General features: G+C 47.3%; 1 protein-coding gene across 4 annotated transcripts in view; it reads right to left on the reverse strand.

The window, feature by feature from the left end:
* Window positions 1-26,235, reverse strand: part of ARHGEF18 (Rho/Rac guanine nucleotide exchange factor 18) — a 50,891-nt gene that overhangs the window by 20,297 nt on the left and 4,359 nt on the right. The window contains exons 2-13 of one of the 4 annotated variants that reach the window (XM_059869636.1): window positions 23,478-23,614; window positions 22,680-23,179; window positions 20,796-21,006; window positions 20,037-20,151; window positions 19,346-19,403; window positions 19,101-19,145; window positions 18,737-18,817; window positions 18,271-18,376; window positions 17,601-17,775; window positions 4,964-5,031; window positions 3,369-3,429; window positions 331-475 (exon numbers count right to left, since the gene is read on the reverse strand). In XM_059869636.1, the coding sequence (XP_059725619.1) occupies window positions 331-475; window positions 3,369-3,429; window positions 4,964-5,031; window positions 17,601-17,775; window positions 18,271-18,376; window positions 18,737-18,817; window positions 19,101-19,145; window positions 19,346-19,403; window positions 20,037-20,151; window positions 20,796-21,006; window positions 22,680-23,179; window positions 23,478-23,492 (1,580 nt within the window). In that variant the 5' untranslated portion in view covers window positions 23,493-23,614. Of the gene's footprint in view, window positions 1-330; window positions 476-3,368; window positions 3,433-4,963; window positions 5,032-10,883; window positions 10,955-17,600; window positions 17,776-18,270; window positions 18,377-18,736; window positions 18,818-19,100; window positions 19,146-19,345; window positions 19,404-20,036; window positions 20,152-20,795; window positions 21,007-22,679; window positions 23,180-23,477; window positions 23,615-26,235 lie in introns of those variants that run through there. The other 3 variants (XM_059869635.1, XM_059869638.1, XM_059869637.1) reach the window with 3 other exon arrangements.

Below are 26,235 nucleotides of genomic sequence, written 5' to 3' on the forward strand. Positions count from 1 at the left end.
AAACTAGAATAGCTGAACTCAGAGGAGATCACTGAATTTCACAGCAGTTCTCAAGACAAATACGTGCATGAAAACCATAATCCAGACAGAAACACTCAAATACTGCACTATATTACACAATATCTTTTGTGACACAGGACAGAGGGACTAAAGACAAAAAAAAAAGGAAAAATAAAAGCATTGGTCAGGGTAAAAAACTTTCAGAATTAAAAGCTCAATAAAACTCCTTTGAGCTTGAAAACATGACACGAGCTCTCGCTTTTCTTTTCACACTTGGGGAGGTGGGGGACATCTGAAGCCAGTGGATTAGAAGAGAAGCATTTTACTCACCCAAATTTATTAACAGCTCCAGCAGTGTTCAGTGAAGGCTGGGAATGTCCTCTTTGGGCGATAGTCATCCCGAGGTTCCGGGACAGTGCTGGGGTGCCATCCGCTCCCAGGAGGAGACTTCGGGGCTGCTCCTTCAGAGAAGTGGCTAAAGAGGCAAAAATGGAATTGGTGCTCAGAAAATGAGGCGTGCACTGCAGCTCGCCTGCTCGCAGCCCTCGCTCCGAATGCGGCCGGAGAACTGACAGGATCTTGGATGTCAGGAGCTCATTGTCCAAAAAAACATTCTCATTCCATTTTCTTGAAAAGGAACCACAAAAAGACAGCTCGGGGTGAGCTGGAATCGTATTGCTTCTGCCGCTGCTTTTTGAATTTGTATTCCCCATGCTCACCACTGGCTGCCCTCAGACCTGGCACAGTAAAGTGGCCCCAGAGATGCTCTGTTTTTATACTACCTGTGATCCTTCTAGAAATGTAAAGCTGCCACTTAACTTACTGTATTGGCTAAATCAGCAGGTCTGAAGTGCAGGAAATTGGTCCCTACTGTGCCCATTTAGTGTGGAAATTGCAAAGTATCTTCTCCTTTAGTAAAACACCAGAACCTACACACAATTATTCACACCCCACCGTATAAGGGCACAGAACATTTCATGGCAAACAAGAAAAATCAGAGATCACAGAAAAAAACCCACAAGTTCTTTGCAATGCTTACTGCTCACAGCAATTTATATCTGCATGCACACACACTGCACATAATAGATACCTGATACTAAATTTAATTTTAATACTGCAGCTTTTTAATGCTTTTTAAATCTAGACAGACTGTGAACTGGAAAGATATTTGAAACTTTAATCACTATTACACAATATGTGGAAGCCTGTAATAGACTTATAAAAAATGGATACAATTATTTAGTACTAATGTCTGTAATGAATGATAAGGAACGGGAGACAAAATACATCCTTTTAAAAAAGGAACTTCAGGGAAGTCAAAGACGAAGACTGCCAGCCAGACAATCTTTAGAATTGATCCCTGACAAGGTCTGTGGCTGTCCCTTTTCAAAGAGCTTTTAAGGACATGGGAGTGGGATCTCACAGATCCCTGAACCCAGGGCTCTGTCACTGCAGGGACAGACCCAGCTGCTCTCCCAGTCCCATGCCCAGGAGGCTGCTCCAGAACCAGGGGCTGCTGCTGCAGCAGTTCAAGGGGGTCTCCAGTTCCCAGATAAGGATTATGCATCACTTTTCTGTTAAAAACACTCGTGTCCACCCAGCCCTAAAAGTTCCCCCTTTTCAGCCTGCCCTCCTTAGTGTACCTTCACTAGTAATTCTCTCCTCACCATTTCTGCCTTCCCAGTGAAGCACAGTTAAACCAAGGTATTTGTGGTTCTCCTCATGAAACAGGTTTTTCCACATTTTTTCATATCCCTGCTCTATACCTGCTTCTTTCTCATTTAATCTCCATTGACAGAGGAATTGTTTTGGGGCTGCAGGGGAGGTCTCATCAATGACATTTAATAGAAATTATATCACCACATCTTTTCCTGCTGGAAATACTTTTCCCAAAACCAGTTTGGGTTTGAAACCTCCTAGCTACATTACATTGTCAGTCTACAATAAACTGGGTAAACTGAGTCCTTTCCATCCTCTCCAAGCCCCAAAAGGAGACTAATTAAATATCTGAAAGATTTGCCCAGTCAGATTTCTTAAACAAAGGCTTAATAACCAATGTCCCTGTGTTTCCATTTGGGGAAGTATTGAAATTATTGGCCATCAAGTTCTCTTTCTGTGCTCCTCAAGTCAGGAACAAAAAGTTCTGTTACACAAGGATAGGCCAGTCCTAAAAATCACCAGAGGCAAAACAAGGGGACAGGGACAGGGACACACAGCACAGTTTATACCTCTCTGAAAATTAATTTTTCTTTTACATTGAGACAATATCTTTGAGGTTTTTTTGCTGGACACTGCAGTCTGCAGGGTTATGCCATGGCTAACAACATACAATGCCCAGGCTATTAGCTGTTCCTTTAATTTCCAGCTTCTGCTTTTGTCTAAGGAAAATGAGTACTGTCTGCCTAGCAGAGCCTGCACAAGCCATTTTCTGAGTTCAATTAGCACTGTCTGCACACTGCTGTGCCCACATCGATTGCTGCTCCCCTCACACACACCAGCCCTACAGACAACTTCTCCCATTTTCATCAGCCCTTGCTTCCTATTTTAGTCTCTGCACTTTCTCCTAAATGCACAGACCCATTCTGGGTAATGCAAACAGCCACTTATCTCCTTATAACAATTATCCCCTGTGCTGCCTCTTGGGAAGAATCATTTAATGAAGAGGACACCTTGCAATGCAAATGGTACCTGAAAACACCCAGGGTGATGCTCAGACATCCCAGTCAGCTGTGTCTGACACTCACCTGCTCTGTTAACGCAGACCTTGTAACTTCTTGTGAAATTAAAATGCCATTTAATACACCTGTGACTGGGATGGTCTTTTTCCAGGAGCAAAAAGATATTTCAAAGCCTATGCTGCACAGATGCTCTTTCTTCTTGTTTTTTTTTTTTTTTTTTCCTCCCAGATCCTTTTTCCTCATTTTGTTTCAACAAAGATTTATGTTTAGACCATTAGTGCTAGCTTGTCTTAGAGATTTCTAGCAACCACTAGCTGCAGGCAAGTTTTAAATAGACAATTATGAAAATCTGATGTAAAACAAAGTTCACAGTTCTAGTCTTTTCAGAGGCCAGAGAATAGACAATCAATGAAAAACGAGCTTATTGATCCCTTTTCACCATGATATTTTGAGGTTACACAGCAAGAAGGTATAAAGAAAAATAAAAAGATAAAAAGATAAAAACACACAGGAGATTGCTAGGAGCCTCTAAGCCATTCCCAATAGAAAAAAAAATGAAACCATCTTATTAAAAGAGACCTTCTCTATACTTCAATAACACACCGTGTATAGCCTTTAAAACATATTAAAGAAAAAAAATGCAATTGAACAGATAAGCCTTGAGCACAGAAATCATTCTTTAGTACAAACCTGGGGAAATGCACTGGGGCGAACTTTGTGGAGATCCAGAAGGTCTGTGCTGCAAATCTTTCTGCTATAGGAAAAAATACAATATTCTTACACATCCAGACCAAACTTTCAGTCCAAAATGAATCAGATTTTTCCTATCCCATAGCACTAACTGTAAGTGAAGATGTTCACTGAGAATATAAACGATTGAACACAATAACAGCTTTGATTTCTTCATGTGTCAGACGAATGACATAGAGACATTAACACTTTGTATTAAATTCCACAAAGTATAAATCAGGATGAAATAGAATCAAAACTGAAACTACAGCTGAATTAAAGCTATGATAATTAATTTATGAGATGAAAGCAACCCCTTCGTGTTGACAGCCTTCACTTTGCTGTAGTTTAGCTTCCAGCAATACTGACTAAACTAATCCAGCCACTTTCAACCAAAATTCAGACTGTCCATTTCAAATTGCATCTTTGGTAATCTTTGCTAAACTTTGTCCTTCTTGCAACATGAGGATATTAAAAATCATTGAGATACAAGTTATCAAAGATGCAAAGAAATTAAATAAATAATACAGGCTGTAACAAATGGCTTTTGGGGAGCTTCCCTTTGGGGTTCCCATTTCTGACTGAATTCTTCACCCCATTTTGTGCTACCACTCCCTCTCTGCTCTCTTCAGGAGTGGTTTGTCAGGGCTGATTCAAGCATGAAGTTTTGGGTGGTTGTGAACAGTGGAAATGAAAGCATCAGAGCAAGTGAAGTTTTCGGTTTAAAAGGAAAATTCACAATGCCTTGAGATGTTTAAAATTATATATATTATATATCAAAACCCCCACAAGAACATTTCTGCCCTCAGAAGAGTTACACTCTATATCACCAATGGCTGAACACACTTCCTCTAACCTCTAATTGCTCAGGTCTGAGCTGCTCTGCTCTCTCTTTTCCCTCCTCACAGTACTCCCTAATCTGCTATCAGTCTCTGAAATCATCAGCACTTGCAGGTTAAAACAAACTAAAACTCCCTCAAGTATTATTAGTTATAAGGAGGAGGAAATGATTTTCAAAACCAATACCAGAACAAAAAAACCCAACAGATAGACATCTATGTGAAACAACCTGTGACCTTACATGCAATCACAGGCACCATGGTGACTGAGATAAAAAAATAAACAGCATAGCAACACCAAGCTCATCACAGTTCCCAAATGAAATCACTTATTCTGCATTTTCCAGCTTAGACATAAAATGCAACTCTTACAACCAAATCCCCCTCCACCCCTCATGCTCTTCCATCAGTTTTGAGATGGCAGAACATTCAGAGGTACCATGTAATTCAATTATATTCCCCAAAAAGTTTGAGCACTCTTAGGGTTAGTCACAGTTCTGGGACACAGGCTAAGGAATTCACAGTATAGCAGTAAAATGTTTCATTTAATTTCCCTCTATACACGATCATTAATTACTATAATAACAAGTTAATACCTACTCAATGCCTCAAAGATGTAGGGCAAGATCCTGTACTGATGTAAATTAAACCACTGACATAAATTAAACTTATCATGTCAAGCCTTGTCAATATAAAAGAACAAATGTTGAAGCCCACCTTGGGTCTGATGCTGCTGCATTCAGTCAGCAAACTCTTGCAGTTCTTGTGGACATTCACTGCACAATCTGAAATGCACACACACACAAAAACAAGGTCTTAATTATTCCTCTTTCCTGTCTAGGGAAAGGAATAATAGCACACAAAGGATCTTAATTTTGGAAGAGGTGCAGAGTAAGCTCAGGTGTTGTGGCAAGCATCCTTGCTGTGCATGTTCTGGTCTTGATTTTATACCAAACCCTTGAGTTTTTTCAGTAAGACTGCACCACGGAGTGCAATTCACACATGCAAGAACCAAGAGCCACTCTGGAATGCACGAGCAGTTTTTGCCCAACCTCCACTCAGTGGAGCACAGCTTTCCTCATCTTTGCAAAGGCCATTTCCATGTCTCTCCATCCAGAACTGATACCAATCAAGGGGGCAGCAATTCTTTGGCTCCACAGGAACAGCTGCCTTTCTGCATGGACTATTGCTGGGAGCTGCAGTAACTACAGTAAATTAAAGATCAAAACACTCTCCAGAATCATCAGAGCATTACCAGCACCACAGCATCACCACCCTTCCAGCTGCACAAATACAGCAACCAAAGCAGCTCTCTCACCCAAAAGCCATAAAACTATTACTAGTATAATAAAATCCAATCTCCTTTTTTTTTTCCCCTCCTGATAACTACTTATTGAGAAAACAGGAAAGGAAACTGATAGTGCCAAATATTTTCTGCAGCCTTTCTGCCTGTCTATAAAACAAGCCTTCATCAAAAGCAAAGCAGGACACCAACAACTCAGTGAAGGACACCAGGATTTGCCTTTTGCCAGACAGGCCTGTTAAAAGAGAAACAGAACAAAACTGGAAAGATGAACACCATATCTGCTAGAGAAAAGCCAGTTTATGTTTAAAGCACAGAGGAAACACTATTTAAGGTCCCTTCAGAAGCACCCCCGCCTGGCGCCAGGACTGGGGGTCTGCTTTAAGGCTCCAGGCTAACCCACAGAGATGCTCACTTGTGTTTTCCATAATTTCAGCAAAAGCCAGAGAACAGGACCAAAATACCTACTTGGCTTTAAACACAAATAAATTAATAAAGATATAAAAACAAGACTGAAAGAAAGACTGAATGCACAGACCTGCAAGATGCTCACATGTTACACAACTTCCCCAAGTGTGGGAAATGAAGTGCAGAGTTCTGCTCCCAAGTGCCTGCCACACACACAAAAAAAACCAACCTCCACAAAAACTACCACCTCCCACAACTTCTCTTATTTGGGATATTCCTACTGCTAAGACACTCCACGCCAAAAACCAAAAGGCACCACATCTAATTTCAAATGTATGTGCCTCTGCAAATGCACGAGAAAAAAAGTATCAAAATTATCACTTCTTAAAACTGTGTAGAGAATAACAAATATATTCATTATTTCAGCAATGATAAGGCCTCCACCTACCATGAGGGAACGAAGAGCTTGTAAAAAGACATGCCTCAACAACAAACAAGTAGTTGACAATGGAAATCCCTTTTCTCCTGAGACAAAGAAACGAACTGTAGGACAAAAATCACCACACAAAAGGAAACAGAGAAAATTCTCCATGACGTCAGGCTGGGTTGGCTTCAAGTGCTGCTCACAGATGGGTTCCCTTCAGGGCAGAACAGGCAGCCCCATGGATGCCCGAGGTTCCTACAGCCACTGCCTTCCCACACGGTCCTGAAATCCACATAACTCACCTAGAATTCTGTAATATAATCATCTAGAAACATCAAATTTCAACTAGATATTCATATTCCCCAACATTTACCCATTTTCAGGGGTCACATTAAGTAATTCTTTTCCTATCAATGATTAGTAGGACCAATTCCTCTTGAAAAGCTTGGGTTCCTTGTTAAGGTAACTGCAAAAGGGATCTCACTTAAAAACGTATTTCAATTTGAAAATCATGCCCTTGCTCTGGTAAAGATAACAGCTTGTGGCACTCTCAGTAGGCATCTTTCACTTAATCAGCTGACATATCTAATAGTGCTGTGTATGACTTCCCTCCACTGCTGAAAGGTTCTTTACACAACAGTGGAGAACATACTAGAAAACAGAAAAGCTGCAGGAAAACTGCAGCTGAATCCAAGGACCTGATTCTCTGTGAGACTATTTGAAATGCATTTACTTAATGATTTCAAAGTGGCATTATTTTTGCCCACATAAGAGAAATCTGAAACCTGCCAGAAGACTGTTTTATAAGCATACTTCATTTTCTAAAACATGCTCCAGCTTCCTCTATTCAACATTTCTGCAGTGCTGAAGGGAGGCCACTCTAATTCAGGATAAGGAGCTTCTGAATACCAGTGGCTGTGGTTTCCTTTTAATGCATGTAAGATTTCTGCATTTATTTTTATTACTCTGCATTCTTATTAAGCCCCACTGAAAATGGTATCAGAGAACAGCAGGGGTGAAAAAAACAATGAGGGACATGAGGGACAGGAGACAGCAAAGAAGGGACAGGAACCTGCACAGATGGAGGTTGATGTTTAAGAGCAGAAATACACATGAAGGGTTGTTTACAGGTGCAGAGAAATAACAGATCTCTAACAGGTGTATAGAAATACCAGATTTTTATCTTTTCCAGTCATCTACAGTAAAGCAGCATCAGTAAACTCAAACTGACAAAAAAATTATTTTTGCATTTACCACCAGTAGGATTTGGTCTTATTCAGATCAAGAGTTTGGGAAGGTCAAAAAAAAAAAAAAAAGAAAAAGAAAAAGAAAAAGAAAAAATAACAGTTCTGGTTCTGTCAGCAAGCTCTTCCCAAACAGGAGAGGCACAGAAAATATTCCTGAGAGTATCTTCTATTTTCCTGAGAGAGGCAGAGTTAAAAACTCAGAGGACTGCAGCCAGGCTCTTCCTTGTCTTGTCCTCCCTCAATCACTCACAGAATGGCAAGAAGATGAATTTGGCAGGGAAAAACAGACCCTCCAAAGGATTTCATCTTGAGACAGACTGTGCAGAAGGGCTGCAGCTCTGGCCAGTGCTGCCAACACCAAAGTGCCAACACACCGAGAAGGTCCAAGGATTTGGGTCACCTTGACTGGATGGGGACAGGAGCACCACTACTACAGCTGAGGGTACCAGAGCACCTGAACCACACGGCATGGAAACTGAGCAAACCCACCTGGCTTGTTCCTGGGCTTTAATCAGCAGCTTTGGAATTGAGGCTGAGAATTTTGGGAGCATCCCATTATCCCAGATCTGCTTACTACAGTGACTGTCACTCACTTGAAGCATTTTGCAGGGGCCTGTGCCAAAGATGACCTAATGAGTGACTACAGCAAGGACCAACCAGAAAAGAAATATTTAAGACTAAAAGGCTCATAAACATCAGAAAAGATCCTGTTCATGGCTGAGGGTAACGAATTTATAATCTGGTACAATAAAAACCATTTCCCTTATTAATGAGATGTTTTCCCAATGGCTCACAGAAAGTAATTTACAGCCTAGGAGCATTTTATTGGACAGCCATTACAACACCCAAAAGCATCACCCTATTCACAGCAGGAGAGGGCAACAAACCTGGCTGGAAAGGGGCAGGCAAAGACATTTTTTCCCCCAGCTGGAATACCTTCCAGGGGATCAGACACTGCCAATGTCCTATAAATGTCTTCCAGAATTGGATTCCAGGGCAAATCTATGACTCACCAGACATTATGAGCACTATGACCCTGACCTTTGGTCTGGAACGGTACTGCCCAATAAAATAACTCTTAAAAGACCATTTGCAAACAACAACTCGCAGACAAAAATGCTGTGATTAATCTAAAATTCAACTATTGACTTTCTTTATCTCAAAGATTATTTTTGTTTATTTTTCAAATGACAGATTAAAAACAAACCACTTTAAAGCAGCTAAGTTCAAACAGGGACAGACTTTAACAGTGCTTGTAATGAACAAGGAGTTCAAGGGTATGCACCACCTATGAAATCCAATCAGCTGAAAAGAGCTAAGGACAAAATAGCTTCTTTGTGAAATTAGTAATTTTAATATTTTTTCCCTCTTTTTAACTGTCTAATGCTTCAGGGATCAAAAAGAATCTCTTCCCTCCTTCCTCACCCTTACACCACACAGGGAGCTCCTCCCTCTTGAACTGACAAAGGAAACAACCCTCATATGAATGATTAACACTGAACATAATAAACTCTGCATTTATAAACAGAGATGCACAACACAACGGCCAAGAAACATCTCAAACCACCACAGCATTCCAGAAAATGCAGAGTGACTGTGATAAAACTTCTCAGGAAAGAGGAGGAGTTTCATTGGAACACGAGGAAGTTTCTCTATTGGGTAAATCCAGGTCAGGTACCCTGAGGAACTCGAAGCAGATTTAACTTTGTCCTAGTGGCTCTAGTGGTCGGTGTTTACTTGTTTTGTCACTTGTCTAATTACGAAGAGGCAGAAACCAAAAACTTGAAGGGTACAGGAAGATGAGATACTTCACATTCTGAAACAGAGACAGTCCACACCAGAGAGCAACAGCACTAAATTATCAAGTTTCAGCCTCCCTGTTAGAGCATTCCTCTTTGTCTCCAAAACAACCTGTAATTACTTGCTCACTGTATCTGGTTTTATTGTCAAAATATCAGTTGGATGAAGCAGAGAGAGGGGTTCTGTGATTCCCAACAGTGCAAATTCTGGAGGCCACAGGGTTTTCTTTAGGCACAGAAACACATAAACAACTGATCCTTCTGGTTTTTAAACATTGCCAAGTAAAATCTGCATGTTATCCTAAAATAAAGAGGAGTCTCAATTCAATTGTCTCACACTGAACCCTTCCCCCAGTCTACGCGACAGAACTGAAGCAGCAACTATGACAATCATAAAAGGTATTTAAAATATTTCATAGGTAAACAGTAGGTGGAACTACAACACACAATGTCCGATGGCTCCTGTCTGAGAGCCATGTTTCATGGGTTTCTTTTATTTTACCGTGCCAAAGAGAAACTATTACCTTTATAAAATTAAACAAAAAGGGCCAAATAAACAAGCCTGCCATAAAACTGTCTTGAGAGGGGAGTGAAAAGCAACTAAGAAGCAGCCCTTTTTTCTCTTGGTGATACACCAAATCTCCAAATAATATTCAGAAATTATGCTTATTTATTAGAGCAGCAAAACCAAACATAGCACCAGAAACATTCAGAAAGCTGTTTGTTCGAATCACTGCCTGTTCTCCTGCTCCTCCTCCAAAATCCATCACCACTCCTAGCTCCTGCTGGCGTTTCCTTTCAGCACACAAAAGCTAAGCTGATACCATCTCCCGCTCCTCTCCCCAAGGAGCCAGAGATGTGGAATATTTAAAATGGGCCAGTCTTCGCAATTGTGGACAAACGGAAACTTTCACCACCTTTTTCTCTAACGCATTTAAGGTCTCTTCACGCAAATCCCAGACTTTTCTCGCTGCTGCAGCACCAGTACACACAATGTGTGTTATAACCAAGAGGACGAGGTGCGGGATATTATGATCACAAGGATGCTAGGACTCAAGCTGTGGCATAAAGAGAGCCGGTTTCACTCAGGCTACAGCCGCTCGCCTCCCTATCGCACACAACATTGTTCTCTCCTTCCGTAGCCCTCGAAAGCTTTCTGCTATAAACACTGCATCTTTCTCGCTGCGTCCCGTCCCGCAGCCGAAACCCTGAGCTGCACAGGTCGGGACTGCTGTAAACATGCGGGATTGGGGCAAAGCGAAGATCATGCCGCTGCCCCGGCCAAACGCCGGGACCCCTTGGAGTCCTCTGAGTCCCCGCTGCCCGCATAGGGACCGGGGCCGGGCGGTCCCCGCGCCGCGGCCCCGGAGAGGGGGTGCCGGTGCTCGGGAGCTCGCTAGGGCCGGGGGAAGTGGAGCCAGGGGCCGGCGGGCGCGATGACAGCCCGGTCTCTTACCGGACTCCCCGGGGAGCCGCCGGTTCCCTCTCGGTCCCGGGAGCCGCCGCCACAGCAACAGGAAACGCCCCCGTGTCCCGGAAGGAAAAATGGGAATGAGGGTGCGCCTGCGCGCCGCGGCACGGCCGGGCAGGGTCCCGGCCCCTCAGGGACGGCGGAGGGACTGCCTGGGGCCGTGCCTTCCCCTCAGGGAGCACGCATGGACACCATTAGCCCGCGCTTTCCCCTCAGGAAGAGCACCCTCAGCCCGCACGTTCCTCTCAGGGATGGCACACGGACGCCCTTAACCCGTGTTTTCCTCTTGGGGAGGGCACACGGACACCCTCAGTCTGTGTTTTCCTCTCAGGGAGGGCTCACGGACACCCTTAACCCGTGTTTTCCTCTCAGGGAGGGCACACGGACACCCTTAACCCGTGTTTTCCTCTCAGGGAGGGCACATGAACACTCTTAACCCATGTTTTCCTCTTAGGGAGGGCACACGGACACCCTTAACCCGTGTTTTCCTCTCAGGGAGGGCACATGAACACTCTTAACCCATGTTTTCCTCTTAGGGAAGGCACACGGACATGCTTAATCCTGCGCTTTTCCCACAAGGAAGACACTGGCCATCCATATTCCGCTCTTACCCCTCAGGGAGAGCATGAACATCCTTATCCCACAAGCTTCTCTCAAGGAGGGCACACAGACATCCGTGTTTTCCCCTCAGGGGCGCCATGAGCACCCGCAGCCCGTGCCTGCTCCCCACAGAGAGCACACAGCCACCCTTAGCCTGCTCCTTCCCTCGGGAAGAGCACACGCAGCCCTGACCCACGCTTTCCCTCAGGGATGACACATGGCCACCCTCAGCCTGCGTTTTCCTTCGGGAAGGATACGACTACACACAGCCTCCACCTTCCATGAGGGAGGGCATTCCTCAGGGTGGAGCAGGTCCCTCCATGCCATCCTTTGACCCCCTCATTCCCCTCATGAAGGAGACAGCCATTCCACCTGCTCCTGCCCCTCAGGGAGGGCAGAGCCTCTCATAGCTCTTGCTTTCCCCTCAGGGAGAGCACGTCTCCCTTGACCTGCCCTTTTCCCTCAGACAGGGCATGCAGTCCCTCCAGCCCTGTGCTTTCCATCAGGGGAAGCAGAGCCACCCACAAGCCTCACTTTCCTTCAGCTAGGGCACATGGCCACCCACAGCCTGCTCTTTTCTCCTGCAGGGAGGGCACAGGGCCCCAACACACATCTCCCTCACAGAGGGCATGAGCATCCTCAGCCTGTGCTTCATCCTCAGAGAGGGCACACGACCATCCATTGCCTGCTCCTTTCTCCTGCAGGGCCAGCATGGCCACCCATAGCCTGCACTTTCCCTCAAGAAGGGCACAGGACCCCTAGCCTGCATGTCCCCCTCAGGGACACCATGAGCATCCTCAGCCTGCACTTTCCCTCAAGAAGGGCACAGGACCCCTAGCCTGCATGTCCCCCTCAGGGACACCATGAGCATCCTCAGCCTGCACTTTCCCCTCAGGGAGGACACACAGTTACCCAGAAACCATGACTTCTCTGAGGGAAACACATGCCTCCCCCCAACCCACGTTTTCCCTCAGGGAGGGCACATGGTTCCTCCCAGACTAAGGAGGCCCCTAATGGATGGGATGTGGCACCTCAGTGACACTTTCAGCATGGCACTTCATATGTTTTTGCACATCGCCTGCAACTTGAAATACATAATTTGTTATTAAAAGCCCGGTGGGATTTGCAGTCCCAGCGTGCTGGAGTGTTTACGAACACCCTGCCAAGGCAAGGCTGCAGTGCCCGGAGGGTTGGCAGGTGCTGGCTTCCCTATCTGCTCTCAACAGCCAGTGCCTGCCCAGGCCTTTGCCAGTGACCCCTGCACAGACAAATGATGAGAGGAAAGGGGAATTATCTTCCCTAGCAGGAGATCCATGCACTGACTCATAGAACCAAACTGCTTGCTGGAAAAAACACCTTTTCCCTGACACCAATAAGGTTTGATGTACTAGCACAGGGCTGCTGGAATACTCAGCACAGGCAGGAAAACTAGAAAGAGCTCACCACCAACTTCCCCTCCCGATTTCACTCTGAGGATTTAAAATACTGATTGAAAGTTTGTCATATTTTCAATCACACATATCCTACTTGTCTGTTGAGCTTGAAAACACAATATACATGATTACAAAACAAACTTCCCTCTCAAAATCCACCCTGCAGGTTTCCCCATGATGCTTTGAAAGAACCTGCCACTTTTTGGGCTGGAGATGTGATGAAATCCTACCATGGGGCCGGTGTGATCTGTTTTCCACCCTGCCACCTGTTTAATCAATTTTATTTTTATCTTCGTCTCATAGTTGCAAGCTTTTCCAAAATGTTCCCTTTTGTGCTGCTTCTCTACAGGACTGAGTACACTGCAGTCCCAGTTGTTTACTGGGGCCTGTCACCACTACAGAGAAATTATCATTACACAAAGCAGTTTGGGAGTAAACAGCTGGCTGTCACTTGGTGACTGATTAATCCTCGGGCACTTCAAACTTCGTGCTTTGCTGTAATATAAAAGTAAAGCATTGCAGATTGCCCAACTGCAGCTGTCATGGAGAGGACGTGCTGTGCTTGTGCAGCCTCAGGGCATCGCCACAAAATCAGTGCAAAATCTGGCACAGCAGCCAGCTCCAAGACTCTGTAGCTCAGAGCTAAGGTTTGGATTGCAAAGAAGAGAGGGGTACCAGCTGTCTAATCGGTGTAATTCTGTAATAGCAAAAGATTTCTTGCTGAATGTGTCTCAGGTTGATTACTGTCCTTATGCATTTGTCAGCCCGAGTGTACAAGATCTTGAGGTTTTATCAGGGAATGGAAGGAGCGGCATTTGGAGATGTTCCAGATCAAGGTACTACTGCCCAGAAAGAAAAAGAAAGTAAAAAGCAGAGAAGGAGAAGCACTGAGAAGAGGATGTACTTTGGTTTCCTTTCCTAAGTCCTCTGGAGCTGGCTGAGCCAGCTGTGTGTCAGGACACTCAGCTCAGTCAGTGTTTCCTCTGCAACCAGCGCTGCAGCCGCTTTCACATTTGCTTCAGATCCTGCTCCATTGGCTCAGAACCACCTTAACCCACAGCCCGATGCAGCCGCTCTGGTTTTGCCTCTGTTTATTTGGACTCCTGTCAGTAATAGTTTATTCCAAGTGGGACTCCCAGACCATTTATCACTGTCATCATGTTACAGCAGCCAAACCTCCTTTTTCCCCCCAAACAGAAGATTTTTGGCAGCTGTGCCTCTCTACGGAAATGCAAAGTTCCAGGTTGTCTGCTGCTTTTCAGATTTCTCAGGACTCTGTGTGGGCTGTGAACAGAAATTTCAGTATAGAAAATCAAGTGATTCCTCCTTACCATAAGCCAAAACTATCCTTCACCTATTAGCTTATTGGTACTGCATTGGGAATCTAAGAGCAAAACCCTGCAGGCACAAGTGCCGAGTGAAAAGTGAATTTCACCCCAAATTTCAGATCTAAACTAAAAGCTGTTCTGGCCTCTCCTTGGTCATGGGTGGAGGATGTTTGCCAGACAAACTGCAGAAATCTGTGTCCTCTCCCTTTCTCGTTGTGAGAAAGGAAATGGTTTTCCAAACCTCTTTCACAATGCACCTTAAATAAATCCTGGACACCAGTTGTTACAGCAACCAGTTAGAGATCAGCCAGTGCACTGAAGCAGCCAGCAAGGGTCAGCCTAGGACAGGTGGACAGTCTAGCACAGCCTGTATTGTTCAGGAAGATTCATTAAACTGAGCACCTTCTCTTAAAAAGAGGAGTTTGTCTGAAGCCTGCCAAAGTTTGGTCACAGCTGTATGTTTCCTTGGAAGAGGATGGTCAATCTGTCACTCCTGTGGGGGCCTGGGCTCTGTCTTTCCCATGAAGTAATAGAGATCGATTCTCAGCTAAAGATGTAGAAGTCCCACCTCCACCTCAGTGCTCAAGCTCAAGGGAAGCAATCCTCCTTCCATCTGTATTCCACAGCATATCCCTGGCTGGCCTCCATGGCACAGCCTGCTTGGAGAGCTCTCCTCCTGTCAGGGCTTCCCTGGGACTTGTCTAACTCTTGTTGCATAAACTCTGGAAGCGTGTTTATAACAGAGGATTAATTTAGGCACAGAACCTTCTCCACCCGTGATAGCAAAGGCTCAAGAGGAGCTTTCTCATTTCCAGGTGAACAATAAACCTCGGGACTCACAGCTCACAGTTTACATAATGGCAGAGTTTGGGTGGCCACTGTTGTTGAGATCCCTGTGACTGCAATCATTCCTCTTTGTTTTTCATCCCTACCAGTCTCCTAACTGCACATCTGTGAGCTGCAGAGACTCTCCTGAATTGCTGCTCTCAACACACAGCACAGCCTTCTTCTCCCCTGGGAGACTCTGCGTGTGTGGGGTGAGGATAGATGGGAGCAATCAGTGGGAGAGAGAAATGAGTTACCATGTACCAGGCTATCCAAGCTGCCCACTTCCTTCACAGCTCACACACGTTTCTAGCAGAACAATGGTTTTTTGTTCTGACTTAGATGCAGAATTCCTCCTACTGTTAGTATCTCTAATAGGAAGAGCTCTCATTCCTCCAGCTCATCACAGCCATGGAAGTCACCAGACCTTTTTTCTACTGGACAGTGAAAAGATCTCAGGCTTGCAATCATTCTCCCATCCTTCCTCCCCCTTCAGCTTATCCTTTGCTTTAAGCACCATCTTTTCCTGTGTTTTCCACGAGCCCGTTTTGCCTCGGACCACGTGGTGGTGCTGCAGTTAAAAATACCACGCAGACAGCAACAGCAACAGCAGCACCTGACCAGCGATGGGCTGAGGGCTGGCGGGGGGCCAAGGCACGGGGATGGTCAAATGTGAGTCCACGAGGAGAAAACAAGAGGCGCTGCCAATACCCTCACATCCTGGCAGCAGCCACGGCTCAGGTTGAGCCTGACAGAGCTGCTCACACTTCTGAAAGTAGGCCTGCTGGTCTGGCTTCCCGGTGGCCACGGAGCTTGCTGTCGCAGAGCTCCGTCAGGGACTAGTCAGGAGACCACACACTGCTCCGAGCCGCAGTAACGGGAGCTGCTGATATCCACTACCAGCTCAGCAGCAGCTCGCAAAGGTTTCAGCTCAGCATCATCCAAATATAGGCACTCTCAGGCCATCAGCTGTCACACCACAAGTCCCAGCCCATCTCTCACCACAGACAGGCCATTAATTTTAACAGATATCTCAGAACTTTGCCCGATTGTTCAGCCTCAGTTCAAGCCACTGCAAAGGGAACATTACAAAACAAGCTGTACTGCTCTGCAGTCTGGGCAGCCAAGAGCCAAAGGAGGTGTCACAGAGTCCCAAACACAAACCAGTGCCTCAGCCACCTCGGAGTTTTTCTCCTGAACATTCACAAGACAGAACACAGATTCCTTATGGAAGGGCTGGAAGACAAGGTGAAAGTTGCCATAACTCATGTGCAGTCCCTGTGTATTTATGATGGACAAGCCATGCTGAGCCACACTCTCATTTCAACAGCTAGCTCCAACTCCAGATCACAGATCTCCATAGGGTTGTCCAGAGGTTAATCACTCACACTAAATGCCCTCAGAGTTCCCAAGACCATACAGAGCATGGCTCCATGCTCATGGGTATCAAGGGCTGTCTGTATATTCCCAGTTAAGGTATTTTTGTAAAACAGCATGCAGGACTGCAAACAGAGCCTCTAGCTGGGATATTCCTCATACAGGAATGACAAGGCACAACTCTGCCTCCTCCCATTAAATTTCTGTTCTCTCTAAATATCCGCAAAATTCTTATTCAGCTCCCTTCTTCCTACTTTTTGCTGTGATGTCTGAAAAATGTTCACTAATAGCCAGCTCTGTGCCCCTTTTCAGTTTCCCTCCAGCTGCCCTGAAGGGAAAATATATTTCTCACCACACATGTCTGAGGGCAATCAGTCCCTTTATGCCCCAGAAAGGTTTTACTGACCTTAAGAGCCTCTGAGAGAGCAAGCATTGCTTGAGGGTACAGGGTGGGGAAAGAGTGCAATCCTTTCATTTCCAGAAAATTTTCTCTGCCCACAGACAATCCCTTGGGAATTAAAACATTCTTCAGTGCCCTGAGTACCTGCCCCAAAGAGGAAGGACAGGGTTTGTCAGCCAAAGCCATGCCACAGTGGATGCAGTGGGAGCACAGAGGCCCATGAGTGCTGGCACTACTCACAACTGAAATGCACCAGTCTCACCCTGTGCACGTCCTGGGAGGCAGCATTTGACTTTTATTAGTTAATAAAATTTTGGATGCACTAGAAATCCCTGTGCCCATGCAAAGGGCAGATGCTGAGCTGAGACATCACTATGGCTGTGAAAAACATCCTAAAAGATCCAGCTACACTCAGGCAGTTGGTATATTTGTTCAGGCAAAGCAGAACTTCATGATACAAAAAAATTAGTAAAAGTTAAGTTGATTTAGAACCCTCCTTGGGGGAAGGGGGCAGGAAATGGTCAAGTGGCCAAAGAAAATGAGGATAAATTATTGCCAGGCAAGATTCTGAGATCATTTAGACTGTTTGGAGAAACAACCAAGCCAGGCCAAGCAGAGTGTTGGGTTAGAGTCGAGGCAGGCAGAGAAGTGAAGCAATCCAGGAGGAGCACAGCCTGGGCTGGAGGGCAGGTGGGGAGTGCAGGCTGAGGCAGAGCCAGGCAGTGACAGCCATACTCACTCAGGCACTGCAGACCACTTTTATTCCCAAGAGGTTTGGCACACAGTGAGCAGCTGGTGCAACTGGAGAAAACCCCTGGCACAAGCTGGTGCCCATTGATATCTTTACACCTCTCTTTTGTCTCCTTTGTCTCTTTCTCCTTCTCTCTCTCCTTGGGCTGCTCTTTGTTCTTACCCTGGAAGGAGAGAAGAACACAGCTCAGTCACAGGCCTTACACTGCCCACATGTTCTTTTCCCCACTGGTACAAATGAGCAGAGAGCTGGTGGGCAGCAGGTACAGTGGGATGGCAGTGCTTTTCCCAAATGCCTTCCCAAGGCTCGGGCCAGTCCCTCTAGTCTAAGTCCATTTGTGATGAAGGGCGGGACACACTTGGCTGTTCCTCTGCAGGCTCCTCCTGCCACAAACAGTGATCCAGGCAGTCACCCAGCCAAGGTACCCTTCTTGCTGTGCCAGGGCAGCATAAGAGCATCCAGAACATGCTCTGGAGCAAGGAGAGTTGGAATTCAGGGATCACTACTACTGCTTTAGGGGTCACAGTGCATCTGCTGGCCAACGTAGAGGCCTCAGCCATCCCAAAGCAACCCAGCTAACTGTTCCCTATGGTCAGATCCCCTTTTCTACTTGAAGAATTTAACAATTCTTTCCACAAATTCAACATCTCTCTCTCACCTTATCCTTCTGCCAGGATCCAGTGACTCGGCTCCGCAGGGAACTCAGACGTCGCATCACCTTTGTGCCTTTCTCTGCTTTGTCACTCTTCCCACTGTCCTCATTTCTGAAAGGAGACCAAAATACCTTAAAAAGGGGAAGTTCACTGACCAAGCCCAGCTTAGGGAGATCACTGATGAAGTTCATTGAAGCATTACTTTAGGACCCCAAGTGTGAGCTTTCCATCTCCTGGAAATCCTGGTTTGGCATCAGCCATGTCACTTATTAATGAGACACTTGCAAATAAGGAGCTGAACTTTCAAGATATGTGTGCAGGTTTTGTTCAGTGCCACACTCCTGGCTGAACCCCTGCAGATATCAGTGTCCTGCACACAGGATTAGCAGGGCAGTAGAGCTTAGATGGACAGGACTCGAAATCAGTCTGCTGTCAGAACACAAAGTCTGTGTCACCCGCTGTCTCACTTACTCATTAGACAGGAACTCAAACCAAGTGAGGTTCTGCTGGGAAGAATCGCTGTCTTCTTGCACACAAGCTCTCTGCTTCGCCCTGGGCAGGGAAAAGGCATCAGACACAGCAAAGAACACAAGAGCAGAACTTCTGGGTCAGCTGAAACACTTATTTTCTGGATGGGGCAGGAACATTTCTAGAGTTACTGAGGAGGTACATAAAATGCCCCTTTTCCTTTCAATTCTACTCTGGTTTCACTGGAATAAATCAGTGATTCTGGTACCCTGGGGATTTGTCCCTCAAGGGACCAAATGTCCTTTCCCAGGTGTGTCTTAGGCAGACCTGTGACCTCCCAACACATCCCTGTCCCAAACACACTAACCCATGGTAATGTTTCAGCTCCTGAAGTACCTTCTGGACAATTAGCCTGAAAGAAAAGCAAGGGATTAGCAAATATCCTTGTACAGACATTCTGCACCCCACAAAGCCTCAGGTGCTGGTTTATGACCAACTGCTCAGCTGTGGCCCAGCACAGAGTGGGATTTCGTTTGCTGTTGCATCCCCAGTATCTCAGATACACTCAAAAATCTCCCTCATCTCAAACCAGCCAGGACTGACAATACCTACACATGGTCTGGGGACACATGGTCCTTCTCCAGCATCTCCAGAGCAGGGGGTTCAACACCTGGAACACAAAATACTCTCAGTAGGGATCATAGTTTGCCTTTGCAGAGCACCACCTTGCAATCTATGCAACTGGATCCTGTTAATTGTGCTGGGCTCCCACTCTGCCTTGATTGGTGAGGAGGAAATGCCAGGAGCAGTTAGGGAAGGAGATTCTGCTCTACATTTCTGTGAGGGAAGTGAAGGCTAGATCACTTTTCTGTGTTACTCTTCCCTTCCCCAGTCTGTAGATTTGCTGCTGAGGGTCCTGCTTGCAGTAGGGGAGGAGCTGGTACCACCCCAGAGCCCTTCCCCAGGACAGCCAGCCTCCCCTCCACTTCCCAGGCTCTGAAATCACCACATTTTTCTCCAGGGCAATCCTTACAGGTGGGACTCGAGTAGGGAGTGACCAATGCACTGGCCACAGGGAGGTTATGTGGCAGTGTGTCACTGAGGATGGGCATGTCTGAGCTTGAGACTGTGCTGCTAGCCAGGGTCAGACTCAGAACCAGCTTGGCTTTATATTTCAGGAGCTCCTGGGACCATGTGGAGGGAAAGCAGAGGCTGGCCACACTTCCAGAGGCTACATCCAGTTTTTTATCTTCTTAATCACACGTTAAAGCCATTTATTTAATGGCATAAACTCTATACCAACCTTCCACTGCTGGAAGAGAAGTGTTGAAACTGTGAGGTATCTTGGGGGAGGCAGTGGTCTCACAGGCTGATGGGACAGACCTGGACCTCAGTCTCTTCCCGTTGCCGACACATTTCTGGAGAAGTAAAAAGTCACAGAAATCGTTAGTGCTTTCTGCACCAAGGGAGCCTCCATCACGGCTGATTCCTCATCTTTTCCCTCTCGTTTTGCCAGAGTTGTGATGCAGGAGACCATTAGGCCCAGCTTTTTGTTGGCTTCAGGAAGGCTGGAGCAAGTGACACTCGTGCCTGAAACCTTCTTAGTCACTTCTCATTTTTACTGTACATGTAGCACCATGATGCGATTGTCCTTTTAATATTAATTGAATCTAAAGGTATTGCCCAGAGCAAAGCAGTGCTTAAGGGGTGTGGGTGTGTGGCACTGCTGTCTTCAACTACCAGACAGAGGATTAGAGAGAAAAGAGGGCCAGACTCTTCTTAGAGCTGCAGTGACAGGAAAAGAGGCAACGGGCACAAGGGAAGGGAAATTCCAGCTAAATGTATGGGAAAAGAGGGCAGTACTACAGGCAGCTCCCAGGGCCTTTATCCTACAAGATGGGGCAGTTTATCTGAAAAAGCCCATCCTTGCTGAGATTCCTGCAGACCTCCTGGTTCCATGCTGGCATGGAAGGAGTCCAGCCTGCAGCTGACACCTGTGTGTGTTGCTTTTCTGCACCCTCAGCTTGTCCTGCTGCCCCTGTGCCCAGCCCTCCACACTCACCATCTCCTGCAAGCTGGGGCAGGCCACGAGGTCTGGGCGCAGCGGCTCTATCTCCACTTTGATCACTGTGCCACCCCGGCTGCTGCTCCAGGCTCCCCGCTCCCCTTTGGGCAGCTGAAGGGACACATGAGGCTGCAGGCAGGACTGGCTCCTCTTCTCCACATCGTCCTGCTCTGGATCACTGCCCAGCTCTGTGACATCCAGGCTGAACCTAATCAGGGGGCAGGAAGAAGCCTCAGAGCAGACCTGAGCAGAGCTGGCACACAGTGCCCAGCATGGCACAGCCCCTGCAATGTGGTCCTAACAACCTCAGAGCAGACCTGAGCAGACCTGGCACACAGTGCCCCTGCATGGCACAGTCCCTGGCTGGGTGGTCCTAACAACCTCATGCAGCTAGGACAAGGAGGCTCCCCACAGCAGGCACGAGGGAAAGGAAATGACTGGAAGTGTCAGCCTGCACACCAAGTCCTGAGCCTGTTAAAAACAGATTCTCTGGCTGCCACCAGTGAGTCCCCAGCTCCCCGGTCACCCGGGATGTTTAGTGCTGGCCTGCTCACACTGATCTCTTAGCAACCCCTGAGACTGTGCAGCCACCCTGGCAGCAGCTTGTCCTGCCTGCCCCAGAGCTGCTGCCCTGTCAGCTGCCATCCAGGAAAGTCCCTCTGGGCATTTAGAAGTGGCAGATGATGTTTATCACATCACCACTGTGGTATGATGCCATAAATCCTGCTCCCACCAGGGCCCATATTTGAGGAAGGAAAAAGTTATTTTCTAGGAAGTGAGGGGTGGGCCAGCTCCCCCAGTGCCTCACAGTGTCCTGCACACCAAGTGCTGTTGCAGTGACAACACAGAAGCAAAATGATGGATAAAGCTCAGTGGAAAATCTTAGTCTCTCCATGGGTTCTGTCTGCAGATCACTGTCACTTCATTCCTGCTGCCACAGGCAGGCTTCAGGAAGTGTTTGCTTAGGGAACAGTGGGGTGTGTTCCCCTTCCCTGGCCTCCTGCTCACACGTGCTTCATCACCCAGCGAGGAGGCAGAACGTGTCCCTGACACCGACAGCCACTCCGTGCCACTGTTACTCATGTGCCTGTTACAGCATAAACTGTGAATGATCCATGGCACATGGCACAACAATAGGTCTGAGAACCAAAGTCTGAGCTTGATAAAGGATTGCCAAGATTTCAGGCTGAGATAATTTTAGGGTACCGTATAAGGAGGAGAGATAAAAATAGTCCTTGCTGGCTTGCACCTAAATCCCAGTCAGCTGGGAGATCAATACATTTGTCAGCAGGGAAAGCATTCCTGGAGGAACCTGGAGCTCAAGGCATTCATGTGGCAGGAGCAGAGGATGGCAGGAATGCCAGACCTGCCTCTACTCCCAGCCAGGGCTCAGCACCGTGCTACAAACACAACCTCCTGTGCAGCCACATGGAGGGCAGAGGGCTGGAGCACAGCACAGTCCTTGCAGGCACAGGCCTCACCAAGCCAACTCACAGACAAGAAGAAAAAGGATTTGACAGAGCTCTCTTAATCCCTCTTTGATGGGAAGAATTCCCTTTGAGCCAGAGGATGGAGGTCATCGGGGCAACTGATGCTTTTCAAGATTCCCTCCAGACAGAAAAGAGAGATCCTCTTCTCAGCCCCAATACCAGGAAAAGAAGGTCTTCCTACTTCCAGGGAGACATTAAAGCCTCTTGCTGCCCTAGCCCTTCCTCTTCCACATCCCACCCAACAGGAGCAGTGGGAGTCCAGCTGCTCTGGCAGATGCTGACAGGCAAGGGAGACCACCCAGCAGCATCTGGAGCTGCTGGCAGTGTGATGCTCAGCCTCCCACCTCCACTGCATCGTGTACATCAAATACCACTCACAGTCCTGCCATACCTGCGCCTGCAGTCCACGGGTGACACAGGGCTCTCCCAGCTGTGCCTCCGGGACGTGGACATCGATCTCACCAGCGTGGGGAAGGAATCCTGGGCCTCTTGCAGGTCCAGCTCATTGTCTGCCTCTGCAGGATGCTCAGAAGTGCTGGCACCATCATCTGGCATGGCTGCACCAGAGCACAGGTGGCCTTTGTTCAGAAAACGACAGTCAGCCTCGCCATAACGTACCGAGCAGGAAACGGGATTGGAAAAAGCAACATCCACAGACAGTTTGCTCACAGCCCTTGGTCTCTCTTCCAATGAGGGAAGGGCAGACACAGTCTGGGATCCTTGTTCTGGCTGTGCTGCTGTGTCTGGCGCTGTTTTGGCAGACGGCAGGCTCAGGAGTCCCAGATCTTTGTAATACTCTGTGCCGTGGAGAGCAGAGTCTGAGAGGAGATCCTCTGTGCTGCTGTGCAAGTCTGCTGCTGGCACATCCAGCTCTGTGGAAGACGAGTCCTCCTGCAAAGGCAGCACAAATCTTCTGAGAGCCTCACACCAACCCTGCAAAGGGGACGTCGCCCATGCAGAAACTGGGGTGCAGAGCAGAGCCAGACTTGCTCGTGACTTTCTAATAGTCACCCTCCCCTGCTGTCTCTCACAGCAACATAACCTTGTATTCCTTGACAGTCTGGATCAGTACCACTTTCCCCCATTTCTACTCCACCACAAACCCCTCTGGATGTGGTGCTGACCACCCAGTTTGCTGCCCCTGGTCTCTGCCTTGCACAGTAGTAGCAACAGGAAAGAGGACACTTGCCTTCTCTTCAGCCATGCTGGTGCAGAAGGAATCATCCTCAGCAATCAGGGATGGGAGAAAGCTTTTGGGGGTGGGATACTCCAAGGCAGGGCTGTGGTGGTCAGTGAATTCCCGTAAGCACGGCTTGCAGTCAGACCCTGCAAGACAGAGAAGGTCTCAGCAGGTAACCAGACATCTGGGAGGGATGGAAAACCTGCTGCACACCCACAGGTGACATCAGGCAGCACTGAAATGCTCCACGTGCCTGCTGCCCAGACAGGCAGTGCCAGGCAATCTCCAGATGACAGCAGCCTTGATCCTGTACTAACCTGGTGTAGGGATTTCCTGCCAGCCAAGACCTCATCCCTCTACAGAAACTTCATCCCTGCAGCATGTGCAAGGGGACAGACCAGGCTTGCACTGTCCCAGCCAGACCCTCATAGGGTGTCCTATGCTGCAGAGGCTTTTTCCACCGTAAAAGAATTTAGCACATTTTGATGTCTGTTATTGACATTATGGACCTTTGAATCAGAAATCTAGGAATAAAAATACTGACAGTTTTATGTTCATCCATAAGGAATAAAGGACTCCTGGGTGGGTGGGTAATAAAGGATACTGGGAGGCAAATTGGTGGCTCCAGACAACACTGAATATGCAGAGCAATACAAGAAGCACATAATTCTCCTGGTTCTGGATCACTCCTCTGGATTTTCCCCAGGCAGGAGTGTGAACCTGAGTGTCCATATTCCATCTGATAACTCACTGAGAAACAAACCAAGGTCTGGATGTGTTTGTGGTACAATAGATGGTCCAGCTGACTGAAGCACATTCCTGTGGAGCGAGACACACTGTAAACCTTAGCCACAATCCCTGAACCATTGCATTACTCATGGAGGCTTTTTATTCCTTCGAGACACACACAGCTGAGGCAAAAGGCTGAGGCAAAGGGAAGAAAGCCAGGCTGTTGGCTGAAGCACTGTGGTGGATCTCTGAAGATGCAGAGAACAACAGCAAGAGACTGTAAGCAGCCGTATCTATCCAATGGGAAAAACCAGCAGGAAACTGCTAGAAACCCACCACACTCCAGGAAAATCAAGCATAAAAACATTAATGTAAGGAAGATATTGTTCAAAAACGCACTCTTGGAAAGCTTGCATCCTGCTGTGGATTATAAAGCTGCACAATTCAGCCAGGAATTGCATGGTGCCAACTAAAAAAAGGCAGCAAACGTGAGGGAGAGTTTGGAGGTTTGTTCCTTGGATCCCACTGCGCACTGCAGATGCCAGATTTTCTGTTTTAAGGAGCATTTGGTGTGTTCAAATGTGTGTGATGGTTTCAAGTGAAGGACTATAAATAATATGGAAAGAAAACACTTCTGAAGGCACTATTTTAATTAAGGGGTTTCTAGCTACAAGACCAGGGAAAATTTGAAACAGGCTTTCTAGCAAGGCTGTAAAATTTACTTCACATGACATTTTTAATGAATAGACCAATTCTTGCCCAGGATGTCCCTGAGCTGCATCTGCAACTGGCAGAGATTTAGTGAGCTATTAAACATCACCTTTTGCTTTCTTCAGTGCACCTGGATTCAGCTTGCAATCTAAAATCAGTATTTTAAAGTGAATACACCCTTGAACCAGCACAGATTTTGGCATGAACTTGTAGGAAACAGCAGCCAAAGCTCTCAGTGGGCAGTGAAAACCACTGAAGCCCCCAAACAGGCTGGGATGATGGCTAAGGTAGAATGGACCCATGGGGAGCAATCAGGAGGTGGGGAACATCCCAAGGAGGCCAGGACAGAGGATGCTTCCCCTCATACAAATCCAAGGAAGGAAGAAAAAGGAGATTCCCCACTCTCGCCATCCTTTCAGCGGTGAACTACGCACAGGGAGAGCAGCAAAGCCCTGGAAGGCAGCAGGAGCTGACAAGGGCAGTGGCTTGACAGTGGCCAGAGCCCTGGACTGAAGGTTTAACTAAAACAAGGAGTTTTTCCTCCCAAGCAGTGTCCAGCCATCCCGCCAAGGCTACGCTGGGCCTGCACCACGCTCCATGCAGCCCTAAAGTGGATCCCTGGAACAGAGTCAGCTCCTCAGAGGCCTGGAAAATATTCCCTGAGCTCTGCCTGTGCCATGCAGGGCTCAGGATTTGGCCAAGGCATAGGTTGCAGTCAACAGACCCGGTCCAGACCCACCAAAGGACTTAAATCCTGCTCGGAGGTTCAGACACTCGGTTCAACACGCGATAAATCAGAGGCGCCGCGGGCCGGGCTGGGCGCAGCAGCGCGCGGGCGGCTGCCCTGGGGACACCATTTTAGGCAATGTGTGAGCACCAGCCACGGCACTGCCGGGCTCCCTCTTCAGAGGCTGGGCTGGCACCATGCATGGGCAAGGGGGTGATGGAGGAGCTCATGGGGAAAAATGCCTTCAGGCACCGGGTTGTGGGATGGTGGGTGAGGAAGTTTGAGCGTGGAGCGCACACAGGAAGGAGGCAGGGCTGGGGGGCTGTGAACATCCCCATATCAATGATCAAGGTGGTCGCCAATGTGTCAGCAAGTGTGGCAAACTCTGGAGCACCTTGAATCTCTCATACTCTGCTCTTGAGCCTGTCTGGAAGGACCCAGGCACCAGCATGGTGGCAAGGGGACAGGGAATCTTGGCCCCCCAGGCTCTGGCAGACAGCAACCGTCACCTTTCCTCAGCTGAAGCTGGAGATGGGATAACAAAATGACACTTTCAAGAACACATGCTGTTTGCTTTAGGAGAACATTAAGCAGATTAGG

Source organism: Haemorhous mexicanus, chromosome 29 (assembly GCF_027477595.1).
Source record: "Haemorhous mexicanus isolate bHaeMex1 chromosome 29, bHaeMex1.pri, whole genome shotgun sequence".
Lineage (NCBI taxonomy): Eukaryota > Metazoa > Chordata > Aves > Passeriformes > Fringillidae > Haemorhous > Haemorhous mexicanus.